The following is a 17,528-nucleotide window of genomic DNA, read 5'->3' on the forward strand; positions in this document are numbered from 1 at the left end:
TTGACTGGTCACATGGGTGAGGTTTGAGGACAGCACAGACTCATCTCCATATCCATGCAAATATGCATGGGCGGAAAGAGAAAGAACTGCATTCTCGCACAAAAGAGGCAGGATTTACCATGATAGAGTTCTTGTAAGCGAAGACAGACGCTGGCTCTTGCCCGGTTTCTGTGGAGAGTCTTGGTGTGAGTTACAGAGGAGTGCAGATGCAGGGTCCATGCTGACAGATCAGTGTGCCATTGACAGCTGCCTGGAAAAAGCATACACTGTCCACCCCTCATTACAGATGGTGTGTGTGTGTGTGTGCACAAGCTCTCTCAAAGAATATCGCTGTCCCCCCCCAGTCCATCCAAAACAGGGCAGCCATTTTAAAACTCTTCCTTGAGGGAGAAACCAGAGCCATGAAAAAAAAAAAAAAATTATTCACAATGATGTGAGACTATATGAGGACGTTCATGCCAGGCTCACTTTGCTTAAACAGTGCGTGAGGTGTATAGGAATGAGTGAAAAGAGGATCTGGGCATCTAATCTCCTTCCCTCCTGTTGTTCTTCTTGTTATGATCATTCCTTTATTTAACAGACATGTTTCTGCAGGAAGACCAAGTGATCTTTCCCTGGGCCGTTGTTAAGGTGCCTTTCTCTCTCGACTTGCTTAGAGAACGTGAAGATGTGAAGACACGTGAAGACACTTAGAGATGTGAAGACACTTAGAGATGTGAAGACTTTCTGCTTTGTGCAATTGAAACTGCCACTGTTCACGGACATTGTTTTGAGTAATTAGGTCTTGTAAAAGGTACCATTTTATTATTATTTTTTTTTTTAATGCGTTTTATGTGCAAAAATTGAACTTTTGATTCATACATGGAAAAATAAAATACTCTTAGGAAGCAGTCACTAGGGAATTCCTCCCATTTTCCCCCAATCCCTCCCTCTCGGCAGAGCTGGCCGATGTGGCAGCTTTTATGGCAGAAAGGACGCAGTGGGCCCATGCCGTTCTCCTTTGACAGTTGTCGATCTGTGCAACAAATGGGACATTCATCGAGGGTCAGCAGTGATAGATCGGCTCCATAAATCCAGAGGCACACAGAGGGATCTCCAAACCTCAGTGTATTAGGGATGCACCGAAATGAAAATTCTGGGCCAAAACTGAAAATTCTGGACGGTTTTTAATAACTATTTATTAATCATTTTAAATATTTTTTTTATTAGCATTAGACTTTTTATTTAAATTAAATAATTTTAATGATACTGAATTTTATGGATGCACTGATATGAAAATTACCAATAACCGATAATTCTTTATATTTTAAAGCCGATAACCGATTTATTGACTGATACATCTAAATCTAAATTTTTGTATACTTTTGAGAGCCTGATTAAAAAAAAAAAAAAATCTCAGCATTAAAAGCCATGTCTCAAGCACACAATTATAATGATGTTCTCATTATAATGTTATGTAGCTAATATGACAGACTTGTGCTAGACATATTGCACTTTACTCTATTTTCCTTTTTTAAGTGATTCATATTTCAAGCAATTCAAAAACATCATGGCGAACAGAGCAAATCTTAAGTGTCTCAGTTGAAGGAAATAATCCATTATTTATCGGCTTTAATATCGGCCAAATGTTCTTATCGGGCCGATAACGATAACATTAAAAATCAACATCGGCAGATACCAATATGGTGGTCGATATATCGTGCATGCCTACTGAATCTAAAAACTACAAGCCAATAACATAACCACAATTTTATTGAAAGTAACACTAAAATTGGACAGAAAATGTATTAATATTAAATATCAATATATTATTCTTTAATAAGTTCTATGCAACAGAAGAATCATTTTAACAATTATCCAAATAATGTATAGTCCTACAAAGCTATTATCATTAGAGCATGCGAGCAGAGCGAGATCTGTGAACGAGAGGGTAGCGTCATTTTACCAGCAATTGCAAACAGAAACAAGTATACTACTACACTGAAATTTCATCTGCGCGTTATTTGACCGGACTTTGCTCTTCTGATGAGCATGAACGGTACATGAGTGGAGCGCTCGCATGGGCCGTGAGCAACTGAGACGAGTGCACGTGCAGGGAGCGAAATATTGAGGAAGCATCACACTTTTTCAGACATTTTTTCTCTTTTGGCCAAAAATAGACAATGCCATTTTCGGCCGATAATTATCGGCAGCCAAAATTGCGGTGCATCCCTAGTGTACATCAGCTACTAGAACAACTGAATTATGTTTGGGTCCTGTAAATGTGCAACTCAAATCTACCATCTGAAAACTTCTGTTTGAACATCACTGGTGATAATGAGGGATGGAGAAACTGATGCATGAAAAGTTAAGGCAAAAATGAATACAGAGGATGCTCAAAGCTAAATTAGTTCAATGAAATCAGAGCATTGCAAAAAAAGAGAAAGAATTTTTTTTTCCATGTGATCTTTTCCAAAGTAAAAATGTTATTTAGCATACTGTACGCACAACAGTGAGCATGAATGCAAGTAAAATAAAAAAACTAATCTTAAAAGCCACATAATGACTGACTTATGCTTGCCAAACGTCGCAATAAAAGTATAGAGACACTTATGATAACCATCTCTCTCTTATGCACCGTTGAGGTATGGGTGTGGCTGCTGGTTTCATGAAATAGACTCTGAATTCACTGTAAACCTGAGAACACAAGAGACAAGGAGGAGAAAGAAGAGGAGGTGTGGTGGGGGTACCTCCAGGCCTTTTCAGTTCTGTAAAAATGGCAAGCTCCTACAAGCCATAGGCCTACTGAAAAAGAGGCCCACAATGCTGTGCACGCATCCAGAAATTGTGTGAACGTACCATTATTGCAAAGGGATTCCCTCATAAAAAAATCAATGTTAAAAGAGAACAAAATATCAAGAACAAACAAAGACGCTAATTATGAAAAAAAGTGTGCAAACAAACCAGATCAACTCACTAACACACTAAAATTTTGGTCAGTTCAACCAAAGTCAAGACAATTTGATTCACTGTGAATAATATGCTAAAATGCGACTGACACACTTCTGAAAGTCTAGCTGGTCAAGTTTTGAGGCTGGAGAGCCACCACAGTGGGTTCTCAATCATTTATTTGAAAGACTAAAGAAAAGGAAAACCATTGGAGGGGTGTTTGACAGAGAACTAGGCAGATATGCCTCTTACAGCACTTATAATGGAGCTCTTTGTAAAGCAAAGAAGAATACGGCCTTCATCGAGTTGATGCTGAGAACATCTCTTTGCGACTCAAATGCGCACACATAAACAGACATGCAGTGACCACGCATGATTTGTGGCTGTCAAGACTCTCCTGAAAAAGAACGCTTGTTTGGTGTAAGAAAAGATCTGTGAAAGAACTTATTGGACACCTCGAAGGCCCAGTTCTGACAGCGATGTTATCGTCAGTCAGTCTGCATTCCCTCACTGCCTCTTCTTTCACTCAATCACTCCTGCACCTCCCCTCCCCTCCGGCCCAGTTTTGGCTTCTGTTCCAATGTTACATGGCCTAAACTCCAAAAGCAAGGATGCAGGCCAAAGTACAAGGCCAAAACATCAGCCAACTGGTGCTGTGACGGCCATCCACCACCCACTTTTAAAGCCACGCCCCCAAAAGACAACCCATGTGACTCCCTTCGGCCAATCACGCCTCAGGCTGCCAGCTGTTTGTTATTGCCATTCGCCTGAGTGACAACCAGACCGGCGGTTGCAGAAGGGGTCATCCATCACACTCCAGTGTGTGCTGACGCGCAGGGCTTCTCATCTGTGCTGAAGCAACTCCCTAGCCTAGCATCACATCACGTACAGACCCCCCCCCCCCCCCCTCCCCCTGCCTGTAATAAGAGTCACATTGTTTTTTTCCCTTTCGTACCGCTCCAGAGTTGTTGTGCAGGGCTCTCCCCTACATAGGCGTCTGCCTGAGGACACGCTCCTACAAGGGAGCAATTCATCTAGACAGGGGGGGTGGAGGCACTGGAAGTTCAGAGGAGAATTTGCAGGCTGAGAGCGTTAAAGTCCTAATTTCTTTTTTTTGTAAATGTGGCAGCTTGGTGGTTAGCATCAGACTGACCATCCCACAAAAGGCTGTAGAGGCAGTTTACAAACAAAGAACGAGCCAAAAGTGAGAAATTTTGAAATTTGACGAATTTAGTTGCAATTTCCAATTGTCAAATAAGCTTTTACTTTTATTTCATTTTACGATTTTATTTCATTGTGCAGCAAATTTAGATTTCATTTCATTGGACAATGCTGACAGTAAATATTAAATATATCTTATTTAAAGTTCCAACCCTTCTTTCTAACGATTATGTTTATTAATTGCGCATATGGTGTCGCATAAAAAAAAAGTATGCTAGGTGTCACTTTCTATACAAATGAGTTAAGTCTATATTTAAAACACAATAGACTAAAATTGGGAGCAAGGTGCACAAATGTACATTGTTATCCACTGGACATCACAACATGTTATTCATGCTTGTATTGTTCTTTAAGTGTCAATTAGCTTGAAACCACCTTCAAGTGACGAATCTGAATGACATCACCCGGTACAGAAATGAAAGAAAGCACACAAGCCCTGAGTGTAGCAGTCAAAGGACGGCTGGTCATTACAGACCAATCTCTTTTGTTATTCCATTACAGTCTGTAGAGGCGTTAGGGCACTAGCGTTACGCTGCAGGGCCGCAAAGGCCTCATTTCCATCTCTATGGGCCCTTAATGTTTGCCCACACATTGATAAAGAGGGTCCCATCAGATGTAAGGCGGCACCAGAGTGGGTACAGATTGGTGGGTGGGTGACAGCCCATAACATTGTAAGGTCCTGAAAGGATAAAAGGGGTTAAAACTCGCAGGAAGGAACAATTACAAGTTTCAAACAAAGGCAAGCAGGCTTAGCTGAAACCGTCACATAGTTCAACAATGGAAAAAGTTCTGGTTTCCTCCCCTGATTTTGGAGAACTTTAAACACTTATTTTTTCCCTTGGCGAGAGGTTCTTAGAGCACGGCCTGATTAAGCATTTTATGTTTACCATCTAACAAAAAGAGTCAGATTAGCAGAACAGAGCAGAACTTTTCCCTGGTTCTGCTCTGCTTTTCCCTGGCAATATGAAGGCTTTACGTCAAACTAGTTATTTTATTCTAGTTATTTTACTAGTTCTGATGAACAACTCCCTTAATGTAGCACAATAGTTATCATAAAAGTAACATCCAGTATCCACCATTTCCTGTTCAGCCGAGGTTTAACAGACTCACACACAGCCTTGTGGGATAGGCCATTTCCTTGAAATCCATGACACAGGCAGCTGAATCACAAAAACAGACATGCAGTTCGAAAGTGACCAATCCTGACATCATAAGGCAAGGATTTAAATGAATTAACACCTGAAATCTGGGAACAAATCTATAGTGGTCTAAAAGCCGAAAAACAATGCAGAAGTGCAACAAATCTTTTGCCATTAGTTAAGTTTCCTACAGGCCCTGAATTTCTTGCTGAATTTCTTTATAACTTATCAACTGCCCACTGACCCGGTTCAAAGATTATGAAATGACTGCAATCTAAGAGAAGACATTACAGAGACACCATCCACTTTATGACACGTTATGCAACGTTGGTGGAGACAAAACAGACACTTTGCACATCAAACGCAAGGGTGCTTCACCCAAATGAGGATGTTATAAGTTTTTTAACTTTATGTGCTGACAATTATGACCCTTCATCTGTAAATGTCTGCACAAGTATCAAAAGTTTTATAAAAATCATAAACTAATCAATTTCAACCTGCACGACCAAAAAATTCAAGTTAGTAATACAGTAACCCACAAGGATGAGCTAAGCAGCCATTTTTTCGGATCTCTGACATGCAACATGCATTTTGTAAAGGCTGTACTTTCAGACAGACCCTTGATCTGGTCTTCTCATGAGGCAATCAACAGCCTGGTTATCTTCTCTGCTCTTTGATTAAGTTTATTATTGCCTCTGCTCTACTTTTCCCAAGCACTTGGTAACAAAGTTCATGAGTGGAGTTCTAACTCCCTGGTTAATGATAACACTCCTTGGACAGACATGTTTTGTGGGATGCTGTGGATGGAAGGAAACTAGATTAAGGAAGTGGAGGTATCCAAAGCATTTACTGATGGAGATGTTACCGCTTATCCCCTCTTATAAACTCATTGACAGGCACAGACAGGCTGGATGATACTGCATTTGAACAAGCAGTTGTTTTGAACCACACAGCTGTTGTACAGGTAGTGTTTGTTTAAAACAAAGTGAGGCATGGAAGACTAGGTCTGATTCAGGTTTAGTGTCAGGTTTGTTCACTTAGTGGGTGAAAATGTATATAATTGCAACAAGATTCATCCAAGTAGACTTTTACAAGTAGAGTCAAACTTTTACATTATTTATTTGACTTCATGGTTTTCCACATGTCATCTGGGTGGGTCCCTCAGAAATATCCGAGAGTGTTGGCTTGCTGTGAAGTAGGTGTTGAAGGAGGGCAGCGTTTCTGTCTGCGCATTGTGTATAAAGCCCCTGATGGGAAAGGCCAGGTTTCAGGAGAAGAAAGAACCCAGCTCGCTGTCTTTTGTGCCGTCTCCTCAGGGGCACGTCAGCAGAGCCTGCCCCATTGACTCCTTGTTTCCCATGGGAGCCAGACGGTGTACCATTAACCCCAGACCAGTGAGGCAGACACACCTCTACCTTTTCACCAGGCCATTTGAATTTGCAGCTCAAAATTGGGCTTGAGCGCCCACTTTAGAGCCTCTCTAACCCAACCCCCATCACATCAGCCGGCTCCATCACAAAGATGCATTTATTTTGGAAACAGTAGCCGGCATATCAGCATTTGCTATCTTTTCTAATGCTGATGTCCCTAAACAGAATCAGCGTGGCCTGGTGTTATTTGGAAATGGCTGACCTGTCATCAAGGAGTGTTATTCTCCTGATGACTCTGTTAAGGTTTTGAGGTGGATTCTGAGAGGTTGCATTTTTTGTAAGTGGACCGGGAGTGGTTTTCAGGAAGAGTTCTTCGGCATTGATGCTTGCATGGTATAACAGTCACGCATCTTAGGCTACGTCTACACTAATCCGGATATATTTGAAAATGCATGATTTCTGTACGTTTGGTTCTTTAGTCCACAGTAATAACATCATGTCCAGACATTTGACGCATGTGCCAACTATGTGCTACTTTCACAGTGTTACACATTTAAAATAAATGTTAATTTGTACAATCTTCATATTACATTACTTCAAAGATAACTGTAACTCGCAATTGATGTCCAGCAACAAAACATGAGGACAATTGCTTTTTAGAACATAGTCTAAATGGAATAGCGATTGAGTGCGACCTGGATGGATATTTTGCTAATAAAATTATTGTATCATGTCAGTGAGCTTTTATTATGTTTTACACATGCAAAGTAAGATAAATTGAAGCATTTTCCAACATTTCAGTTTGGATGAGAAACTTTAAAAAGAAAACTCCAAGCTCATACTACACGACCTTTGGTTGGATTTTGCCGTCGCACAGATTTCCACAGTCTGTAACAAACCCCCTAAAGTGGTGCTCGCCGATGCTCGTCAAGTATGAGAAGATCAGCAACACGATCTAAGCCTGTCTCGATCAATCACAGACGCTGCAATATTTTCAAACCTTTTTGATATGATTGCCACATAATCAATGCAATGCAATGACAAGGTTGAAATAATCCAGCCAATCAAGTGTAGATGGTATAAACTGAAAAATCTCATAATCACTTGCGTGAATTTCTCACGTAAATTTAAGCGAAAACTTTTTTTTCCTGCTGTTGGTTGGAACTGCCCCAACCAAATGTCTTGAACTTTGTGCACCTCATCAGCATTGTATTGTGTAATATGTGCACTACTGTGACATACTGATGACACATGACAAGAAACCTTGTTGTGTAGTGTGAGCACCACAGCATTTAAGGTAGTCCACAGTCCTGTAGTGTGAGCTTGGCCTTAAATAACACTGCCCTGACCGGAAGAGTCTGCTGATTCTGGACGTGCGTAAAATAGGTTTCAAAGACACAAAAAGTCAAACTTGACCAATTGTTTTGTCTAAACTTGGAAGATGATTTTTACAAAAGAAAGAGGGAGACAGGAATGCTGGTGGAGTTTTAAAGCCTTGAGTTCCTTCCTCCCCTCCGAGTCTTCACTTACTCCCAGTGTCTCCGCCTTCGTCCCAAGGCCAGTCCAGTAATCTTGTCCTCCCTTCCCCCCTACACATTAGCATCTGAGCAAAGGGATGCTCTCAGGTGGAGGCCTGTGTGTTTGCACAAGAGGTTGCAAGAAGGTGTGTGGTTGACTTCTTTACGAGCCTGAGGTGCAGTAGGACTAGGGGCATGAGCTCCGGTCTCTGTGGATACGAGGTGTGTCCTGTGTTTGCAGAACAAACAACAGTACCTTTTCAGCTCATGAGAGGAGATGGCAGGACATTGTGTGTGTGTGTGTGTGTGTGTGTGTGTGTGTGTGTGTGTGTGTGTGTGTGTGTGTGTGTGTGTGTGTGTGTGTGTGTGTGTGTGCGTGTGTGTGTGTGTGTGCGTGTGGGTGTGGATGTGTATGGTTCGGTTTTGAAAAAGGGGGTGAGTGGGAAGGTTGTTATGCACTTGAATTATCTGTTTCTTATCCATCACTGCATAAAGAGCTACTGGAACGGTTGATTATTGTATTCAACGTGGAACGACTTCAAATAAGAACCAGGGGGTGGACTGAAAACAAGGCACAACTTTCAACACGCATTTGCTTTTTGTTTCTTTTAGCATATTTACTAAAGTGCAGTGCCATGGAAATGTAAGTGGGGCACACACAAAACTCGCCGTCACGGTGCCAGGATTGTTTAATTTGGTAAACAAAATGTCTTAAAGATAATCACACCCAATAGTTTTATCTTGAACAGTATGAGCAACACAAAAATGACAACAAAGACCATAAACGTCACCAACAGATCTGTGGTCAACGTCATGTTTGCCGAGCTGCATCTCAGGATTACATCTTTTCCCAGCATGCACTGTGGCTGCCAGGTAAGATGTCATTAGGGCAGCTCATCCTTGAAGGCTATATTTGTTGTCTGTGGAGTGGCAAGGTGGCAGACGGGAGCAAACAGCTACCTCTTGCCTTTCGATTAGCGCCAGACCAGATTTGCGCTGTTTACACAAAGGCCTGTCTGCATGTCCTCAAACGTGTCAGATGCAGAATATGCGTTGTGCCACTCATTGTTAAGCTGCAACAAAATACCCTTTTTGGGTCACAAGGAGTCCCAACTCAAGACGAGACATTAATGCAGTGTATCATTTGCGTTAGGGGTGTAACGATACCCTCATGTCAAGATTCGATACATATAGTATCACGATACGATATTATTGCGATACTCCAAGAGTGATGATAAAATGTTAACAAAAGATGTACTGTTGATTAAAATGCTAAATTTGGTGTTAAATTGTGGGTGTAAATGAATAGGCTTGGACCTGGTGCTGGTAACCCAATACACAGGACAATGGTGACACCAGAATTAAAATATACATGATTCTAAAGCTGAAAATACTGAATTATTTTAGACGAATATGCTTGCACTCTGTCACTGACTAGATTTATTTAAAATAATGTAGGCCACTTTTTACTGGTAACAATACATTTGGCATTATCAGGACCCATAAATATTCCCCCATTGCATTATATTCAACATTTTAGTTTAATGTAGTACTGACACTAAAACTCTGAATACTAAAAAAATGTTCTCACACAGTCATTTTTATTTTTGGGTGAACTATTAACGATACATATTGTTGCATTTTTGTATTGCGATATATTGTGACACTATATATTGTTACACCCCTAATTTGCGTTCTACACGTAGTCGGGACAGAAACTGGTTGTGCGATGCTGCTAGCCTCTTTTTTTCCCTTTCTGCAACCACCCTTGTCTTGTCTGTTCCACCCTTTCTTCCCTCCCTTCTTTTCATTCTCTCTCGGCCAGCTCCACTAAGCAACAAGTGCTGCCTGTGAGTACCACCCTCCCCCCCGTCCCAGCCTCCAGAAGCTATCGCAAATCCTGCGAGCAACTGCCAGCTGACAAAACTGTTTAGTCAGCAAGAGGGAGGGAGAGAGCGAGCTTCAGGCTTGAGAGAGCAAACGAGAGCTGAGAAGGAAAAAGAGGCAGTACATCAGTCGCCCACTCTACGACAGCAGTTAAATTCAGCATGAAACAGAAGTTGCGATAATTATTTCTTTCCCTACTGTGACATATAACCAAGTAAAACAGTGAAACCCAAAAATTGTAGGGCGGGACTTGATTTTTTCCATTGAGAATTGATTGGATGGTTGTGGTTTGCAATTGGTGGATCTAATGTGAGTGACAGGTTGCCCCCGCCCTCTCACCAGTAACCATCACCAGAGATTAGTAGAGATGTTGCTGCAAAAGGGAGGGGAAGTTCAATTATGAATAAAAAAATAATGGTAAAACTTTACAATAAGGTTTATTAGTTAACATTAATGTATCAACTAACATGACCTAACAATGAGCAATGCATTTGTTAAAGTATTTATTAATCTTTGTTAATAAAAAATACAGCTGTTCATTGTTTGTTCATGTTCGTTCACAGTGTATTCATTAATGCAAACAAATACAACCTTTGATTTTGATAGTAAATGTTGAAATTAATATGAACTATTATTAATAAATAAATTTAATAGCCTAAAGATTAATAAATTCTGTAGAAGTATAAATAATTTATAATAAATACTTCAATGTTTAATTAAAAACAAGAATTGTCCCTGATGTCTTCAGTTTAAACATTATAGGAAACAAGACTAAAAAAGTTACGTGGAGGATAAAATGCCAGAAAACACAGGGACGGTGGTGTTAAAATCACTAGGTCTGTCTGAATCTCAGAGAGGGAAAACAGTCATGCTGCCGAACTCGCTATTGTTCGAACACTTCCTTCATCTCTTTCCCCTCCACCTCAGAGAAGAGGCAAGTTTCACTTCCCGTCTTTGCTCTCATCTCCTCCGTTCAGCTTTGCTGGACCTCCATTTTCCCTGCCTCCCTTTCTCCCTCCTGTCCTCCATTGTGGCATTCTTTCACATCGGTGATAGCCGTTGGGTTAGACTTTGAACTCTTAGCAAATACTAACTTTATTTGCTGGTTGGAACGGCTTGGGGGAGAAGCCGGGAAAGGTGATAAGACTGGCTGCAATAACAGGGTGTTTGTGATGCATCGTCAAAAGCCAAAAAGATGCATTCAGCCTTATGGCCCATTAGTCTGATGACTGCTAAACACGGCAAATGATTGGGTCAGTGCTCAGATGAAAGATTCTCCACAATCCTATAGCTACAGACTATAAAGTATGGCAATCAGTCACTTGAATGAAACTTTTTAGCAAAACCAACAGCCAAATAATACAATAATTCTAGTTTAAAAAAAAAATTGTTATGCAGGTGTTGTCTTTTTTTTCCTAATGGGTTTTGATTACTATGTGGTGTTTTTCAACATGTTCCTTTGTGGTTGCTAAAGATGTTGTGAGTGGATTTTAGATCGTTGCTATGCAGTTGCTATGGTGTTCTGGCGGTGCATATGGCCCACAATGGTAGAATGTTGTGGGTGGTTGCTATGGCATTGCTACGCGGTTGCTAAAGTGTTCTAAGTGTTTTTTATTACGCTGTTATGCAGTTGCTGGAGTTTCGATTGGATTCTTTCGATTGGCACAGGTTTCTAGACAATTCCAGTCTGGGATTTTTCCGTCAGAGAACAATCGTCTGAAAAGGTGTAAGGGAACATCTCTCCTCTACAAGCCACATGTTTTGAGGTATCATACAAAACTACCCACATTCGACACTTATGGTTAGGATTTTAAAGTCATCATGGAATAAAAATTGGCAATTCTTGTTGTTTTACGGAATTTTGCAGTATTTGCACATCTGTTTTTTTATTCTTGTGCCTCGTAATCTTTCATCAAAATAATTTCCCCTCCATCTTGCAGCATCTCTTCTCTGATGACGAGGGCGGGGCAACCCGTCACTCACGTGAGATCAGCCAATAGCAAACCACAACCATCCAACCAATACCCCACGGACAAAATCAGGTTCCCTGCACGTCACAATAAGGAAGAAAAGAATAATAGACATGCTTGTCTTAGCAAAAGTAGTCATTTTGAATTGTTTTTTCTACAATTTAAATGGAATTGTTGCTCAAATTTAATCAATCTGAATAATTGTTTTGAACTATATTTATTGCAGCTGCTAGTTTCTCAGCAGCTTCACTGTTACTGAACCAAACATGTTTTTCATGTTTTCACAGCCAAAGATAAGTGCTGCCTGTGTGGGCCATGACAGCAATCTCCTGCAATCACAGAGAGGATTGGTTGAATTTTTGAGGTTAAGCTTTCAATCCCATATTTGACACATCTAACGATAATGAGCCATGGTGAGAAGGAGGCAGAGCAGCATTCATGAAATATATGCATTTTTATGACTGCGTTAAACTATAGGCAGGGACTTTAATCAGGGCTGCATTTCACAAAAGCATTGTGAACTGTAGTTGATCGTTGGTGGCCATTGGTGGCAATTGTTCTACGATCAACTTAGGCTTACGATGCTTTGGGAAATTCAGTCCTGGACAACCACAAATATAGCCGGGGCTAAAATGTCAGCACCCAACACTATTCTAGGGGCGTCCAGACAGAAGCATGCCCATGTCGCTCTAAAATAAGCCACTCGTTTTAATAAAACACAAGTTAATCTGTAATCTAATACCATCAACAAACCCTTGAAACAATCAGATACACAACTCTGCAACTCCCGCCATTCTAGATTGTGTTTTTCTAATTGAATATCTAGTTCTTTTGTGTGATGTTAAGTGTGCAAACTTATACAACAGCATCCTAATATTTATGGATAAACACACAATTTGGTGGGGGAAAACTACAAATACACCTTAGGGCTTGTTTTCTCCATCTCTCACTCCACCCAAGTGGTTCTCCTGCTGTGTCCCTCCACTACACGCCACACAGAGAGATGGAATATAATCTTATCTAAAAAAGGCAGGATAAATATAGCCTGGGAGCCAAAGGGGCAACCAGTCTGCCCTAAGGCCAAAAGCAGGTCCCTCTCCATCAGGATAACAGGACCGCCACTACACAGGTCCCTTAATGCACATGTGTAAGGTCTCATTTAGACTTCAATAGTATTAGTAACCAATAAAACCACTAATATGCACATCAAAACACCTTGAATGAATGGATGTATAAGAATTAACCAGGTACAGCTGCCTAACATTACTAGCTATAAAAGGGATGTGGTTTAAAACGCTAATTGAATCTGAGATCAATTATTTACAAAGCATTCCAGGTACAATGGTCTGACTACATAAGATGGACAATCAAATACAATTAAATGTAAATCTAAGGAGGTCATTGATGCAAAGCATTGCTGTAAAGTGTTTATCGTTGGGCAGCCACAACTGAGGCCTGCTGTGTAGGAATCTTGAGAATTACTATAATGAATTTAGATAATGTCAATTCCCAGGACACTCACTGAGACCCGAGGGAGGGTGATATACTTTTAATTATCCAAAGAGAAATCCCAAGAGGGACTGGACACCAGATTTATTGGTGTTTGAGAACGCATTAACAATGAAACAATTAAGTAAAGAATGAAAAGAAATTCACACTGGGACGTTATGCATGGGATTCTATTCACTGGGAACTAAAATGGAATCTGAAAACTTCCCATATAGTTCTCCGTTTCCTCTGGGATCTCATTCACTAGATCTTGCATGTGAAAACAGTAAGAAAACACTTCACAAACTCCATTGGCATAGCCCAGAAAACAAAAAAAAGACTCGCAACTGCATACTTCAGAAACTCTAGAATGCATCTCAAAATAAAAAAAGAACAAATATGAGTGCAAACTTTCCTATAAGCCTTAGCCAAAGAGGAAACTACATGGAAACATCCTCCTTCTTTAGCCACAACATCATCAAGCTGATCCTTTAATACTGGCTGCAAGGCCTCCGTATGGCCCTGCTCATAACATGGCTGTTCTCTGCCAAACTTTGACATCTTTAATTTGAGGAAAAAGCTCAGAAAATGTGCTTTCTGGTCCAGGTAAATACATCAGATGGGGCTTTTATTTTAAAGGGTGGCATAAGATCTTATATTTAGAGATAGAGAGAAGGCTCGCATAAGATCTTATATTTAGAGATGGAGAGAAGGCATGATGTGTGTGTAGTGATAGTGCATTGCTTCAGCTCTCGACACTCTGCTCGTCTACAGTGTTGAATTTCGTAATGGAATGTGAACCTCTCATCCGGATCTGTCCTCTCCTCCCTTCCTTTAAAAGAAGGCCAAAGAGGCAAAGGGAAACATCTTTATTTGACGACCACAAAACTAGTTTTGGTCGCCTAATGTGATTGGTTGAGCAGTAATCGGACTTTTGATTATTTGTAGCACCAATACACTCCAGACCAGGGATAATAAGTGGCGTGAAGTGGAAGCGGAGCAGGGATCGGGTGTTTTGAAAGTCGGAGCAGCTTCTCTTGTTTGCAGGGAGTGCAGGATGGAAAACCTGGAGTGGAGCTGGAGCCATACGATTATAGAAATCTCTGTTGCTCCGTGTCACTTGTATACGCTTGTTCCAGATCGTTTTTTCTGTGTTTGTGTTACTTGGTGACACTCAAAAGTCGTGTGTTTGTTACAAAGTTATGAAATATTTTTACATTGCTTTAACTCATGAAAATAAGTTAAGCAATTTTAATTTTAATTTAGTTCACATATTTTTAAGTCAGTTTAATTTAATTTAAGTTGAAATGACTTAAACATCCAAGTTGAAGGCAGCAACTTTTTTTTTACAGTGTACGGTTTGCTGTTCATTATTTAATTAGGCCTACATCTAAGTTCAAAATAATGGAAAATATTAATTTATATTTCTTATTTATCTATGGTATCTAAATGCAACTAAATGTGAAGCAAACCAAGAAAGTTGAGTGACAGACTTTATTTGCAACAGCTCACTGATACTCTATATATAAATTACAAATAATATTATCTATATTTTAATTTCTGCAATGTATTGAATAGACCAGCCCCTTTCAACCTCACAAATCAGCATTACAAGAGTTTCCCACTTGTAAATGACTTCGCTAGATCATTCATGTGCACAGAACTCCACGTTCATTGATGTACAACAAATAACTAGCCAATTTTACCCATCCCTTCATATTAATCGAGCAAAATATAACTCACAAATGTTGCTGATTTAGTCTATGTTATCATAACTATGGTTACCAGAGGCCGTACACCCAAAAATGAAAATTCTGTCATCCTTTATTTTCCATACTATGGAAGTCAATGGTGGCCCATTCACAAACATTCTTCAAAATATCTCCCTTTAAATTTTGCAGAACAATGAAATGTATACAGGTCTGGAACAACGTGAGGGTGAGCAAATGATGACAGAATTTTTATTTCTGGGTGAACTATCCCCTTTAAATACTAATAACTAGGTTACTTTTTTAATGCATAACTCTGCAGAAAAGCATGCAAAAAAAAGGATTAGGAGAAGGATGCACAAAAAGTGGCGAGTGAATTTGCCACGTTTACCTCGGGCTCTCCTGAAGTTCCTGCCTCACCGAGGAGGGGCGGAAAAGAGACGGAACACAAATGCCTAGCAACCATTATCTAACCAGCGCGAGCTCTGCTGCCCGTCTCCCGAGAGACCGAGCGGGCTCATCCATTCCTTCAGTTCACCACAAACTTTCAATTAAACTTGCAGAAACACTTTAAAACAACATTTAAACACCTAACGTGCTTACTTTGATTATGCACATCTTAACCAATCCTAATAATGTGTCAAACGACACGCTTTCGACGATAAAACCAACCGACTTTTTTTTTTTTTTACGTGACTCAAACTGCAACTACCTGAACGGTTTCGTGATCAAATGCAGGCCATCCTTGAACAGATGAACAAACTTTGTGACGCAACAGGTTGTTGTCGAAGTAGAATAAACAAACAAACAAACATACAAAAACAAGTGATATGCATTAAAAAAAGACATGTTCGCTGGTCGACAACTATCATGGCAGAAGCAGCTCGAGCCGAAGCGATCAAAGTGCACGCGAGATGTGATGCTCCGCGCGACAGCAGCGCGTTAGCTTAACGCTAGCTAACAGCAACAGGCTTTCAATCCCATCACCGCATGCAACAACTTCCATACATCATTAAAAAGTTGTTAAATACCAACATAAAGTTGTGTGCAGCGAAACACGCCGATGTCTTAGAGAAACGGAGTTGTTTGGGGCAGGTTTGGGCTGTGCGCGTGAGCATCAGGTCTCGCGCAACGAGGAAGCTGAAGTTGGGGGGAAAAAAGTGTCCTCTAACTCCACATTAACTTTAACTCTGTCTATGACTCCAAGCTAAAACACATCAAATAAACACACAACAGCAATACAGCAGAGTTTTAAGGAGAGTCGAGTAACTTACGTTTGACTTTGTTGGGGTTGGGTTGCTTTCGCCGAGACATGATGATGATGATGATGATGGTGGTGGTGATGAACTGAGGAGAGAGAGAAGAAAAAAAAGAAGCTGCAAAAGTTGTTCCGGAGAGGAATCAAAATGGCGTTCGTAAAAGATGTGCAAAGTTCGTCAACTTTGCGTTTGAGTTCCCCACTCACTCTCCCAAATCCCCCCCACGCCGAGATGCTTTAGGGAGGAGAGAGGAAAACGCTTATTACTGCGCCTCTCTCTCTCTCTCTCTCTCTCTCTCCTCTAAAGCTGATCAGTAAGGCGGAGTGTCACGTGTTGCTCCTGCACTAGTCTCCAAGGGGACGCACGTTACTGAAGCTGCCGACACACACACACACACACACACTAAACTAAAGTCACCCTGCTCTTTTCACACATACTTTCAAAACTATTATAAAAGCACACTTAAACTGAATGTGGGTATTGGAAGACACATGAAAGTTTCTTTCCAAAAAATTAAATTGACATAGAAAGGTGCAACATTATGTTAGACATATAAAGATAAAATAATATATATTACATTAAATTATAATAATAGTAAAATAGCTATAGCAACTTTTTATAGCACAATTAAAACAACACAAGTTGATCAATGTGCTTTACAATGTCACACAGAACACAAAAAGAGAAAAGAGCTCATCACATAGGCAACACGTATAATAAAGCTGTCACTGATTAAAAAAGCTATTGAAAACAGATGTGTTTTGAGTTGTCCTTTAAAATCCTGTACATTAGTGTCTCTAATAGGCTATATTTAGGCAAAGTAGTTGTAAATCTTTGCAAATTATCTCTATTAACATGATCCCATGTAGTTACAAAAATAATACATTGAATAACCATCAAAAATTAAAAGATTGCAAATAAATTAAATATAAACAATACAAATTATAAGTGCATTGTATCTGTATCAACATTTATGTCAGAACACTATAAAAAAATTGCTAATTGTATTAATTGTGTGACTTGCAATTTCTTTGTAATTA

General features: G+C 40.1%; 1 protein-coding gene across 3 annotated transcripts in view; it reads right to left on the reverse strand.

The window, feature by feature from the left end:
* Positions 1 to 16,829, reverse strand: part of rreb1a (ras responsive element binding protein 1a) — a 53,813-nt gene extending 36,984 nt beyond the window's left edge. Inside the window, exons 1-2 of one of the 3 annotated variants that reach the window (XM_077244090.1) lie at positions 16,695 to 16,829; positions 16,504 to 16,576 (exon numbers count right to left, since the gene is read on the reverse strand). Coding sequence is in view for 1 of the 3 variants with exons in the window: in XM_077244088.1 (XP_077100203.1) it covers positions 16,504 to 16,543 (40 nt within the window). In the remaining 2 variants the exon portion in view is untranslated. Of the gene's footprint in view, positions 1 to 16,503 lie in introns of all 3 variants that reach the window. The other 2 variants (XM_077244088.1, XM_077244089.1) reach the window with 2 other exon arrangements.
* Between the last annotated feature and the right edge of the window lie 699 nt (positions 16,830 to 17,528).

The sequence above is a fragment of the Siphateles boraxobius genome, unplaced genomic scaffold (assembly GCF_051911475.1).
Source record: "Siphateles boraxobius isolate OS27281-9 unplaced genomic scaffold, OSU_SipBor_1 26, whole genome shotgun sequence".
Taxonomy (NCBI): Eukaryota; Metazoa; Chordata; class Actinopteri; order Cypriniformes; family Leuciscidae; genus Siphateles; species Siphateles boraxobius.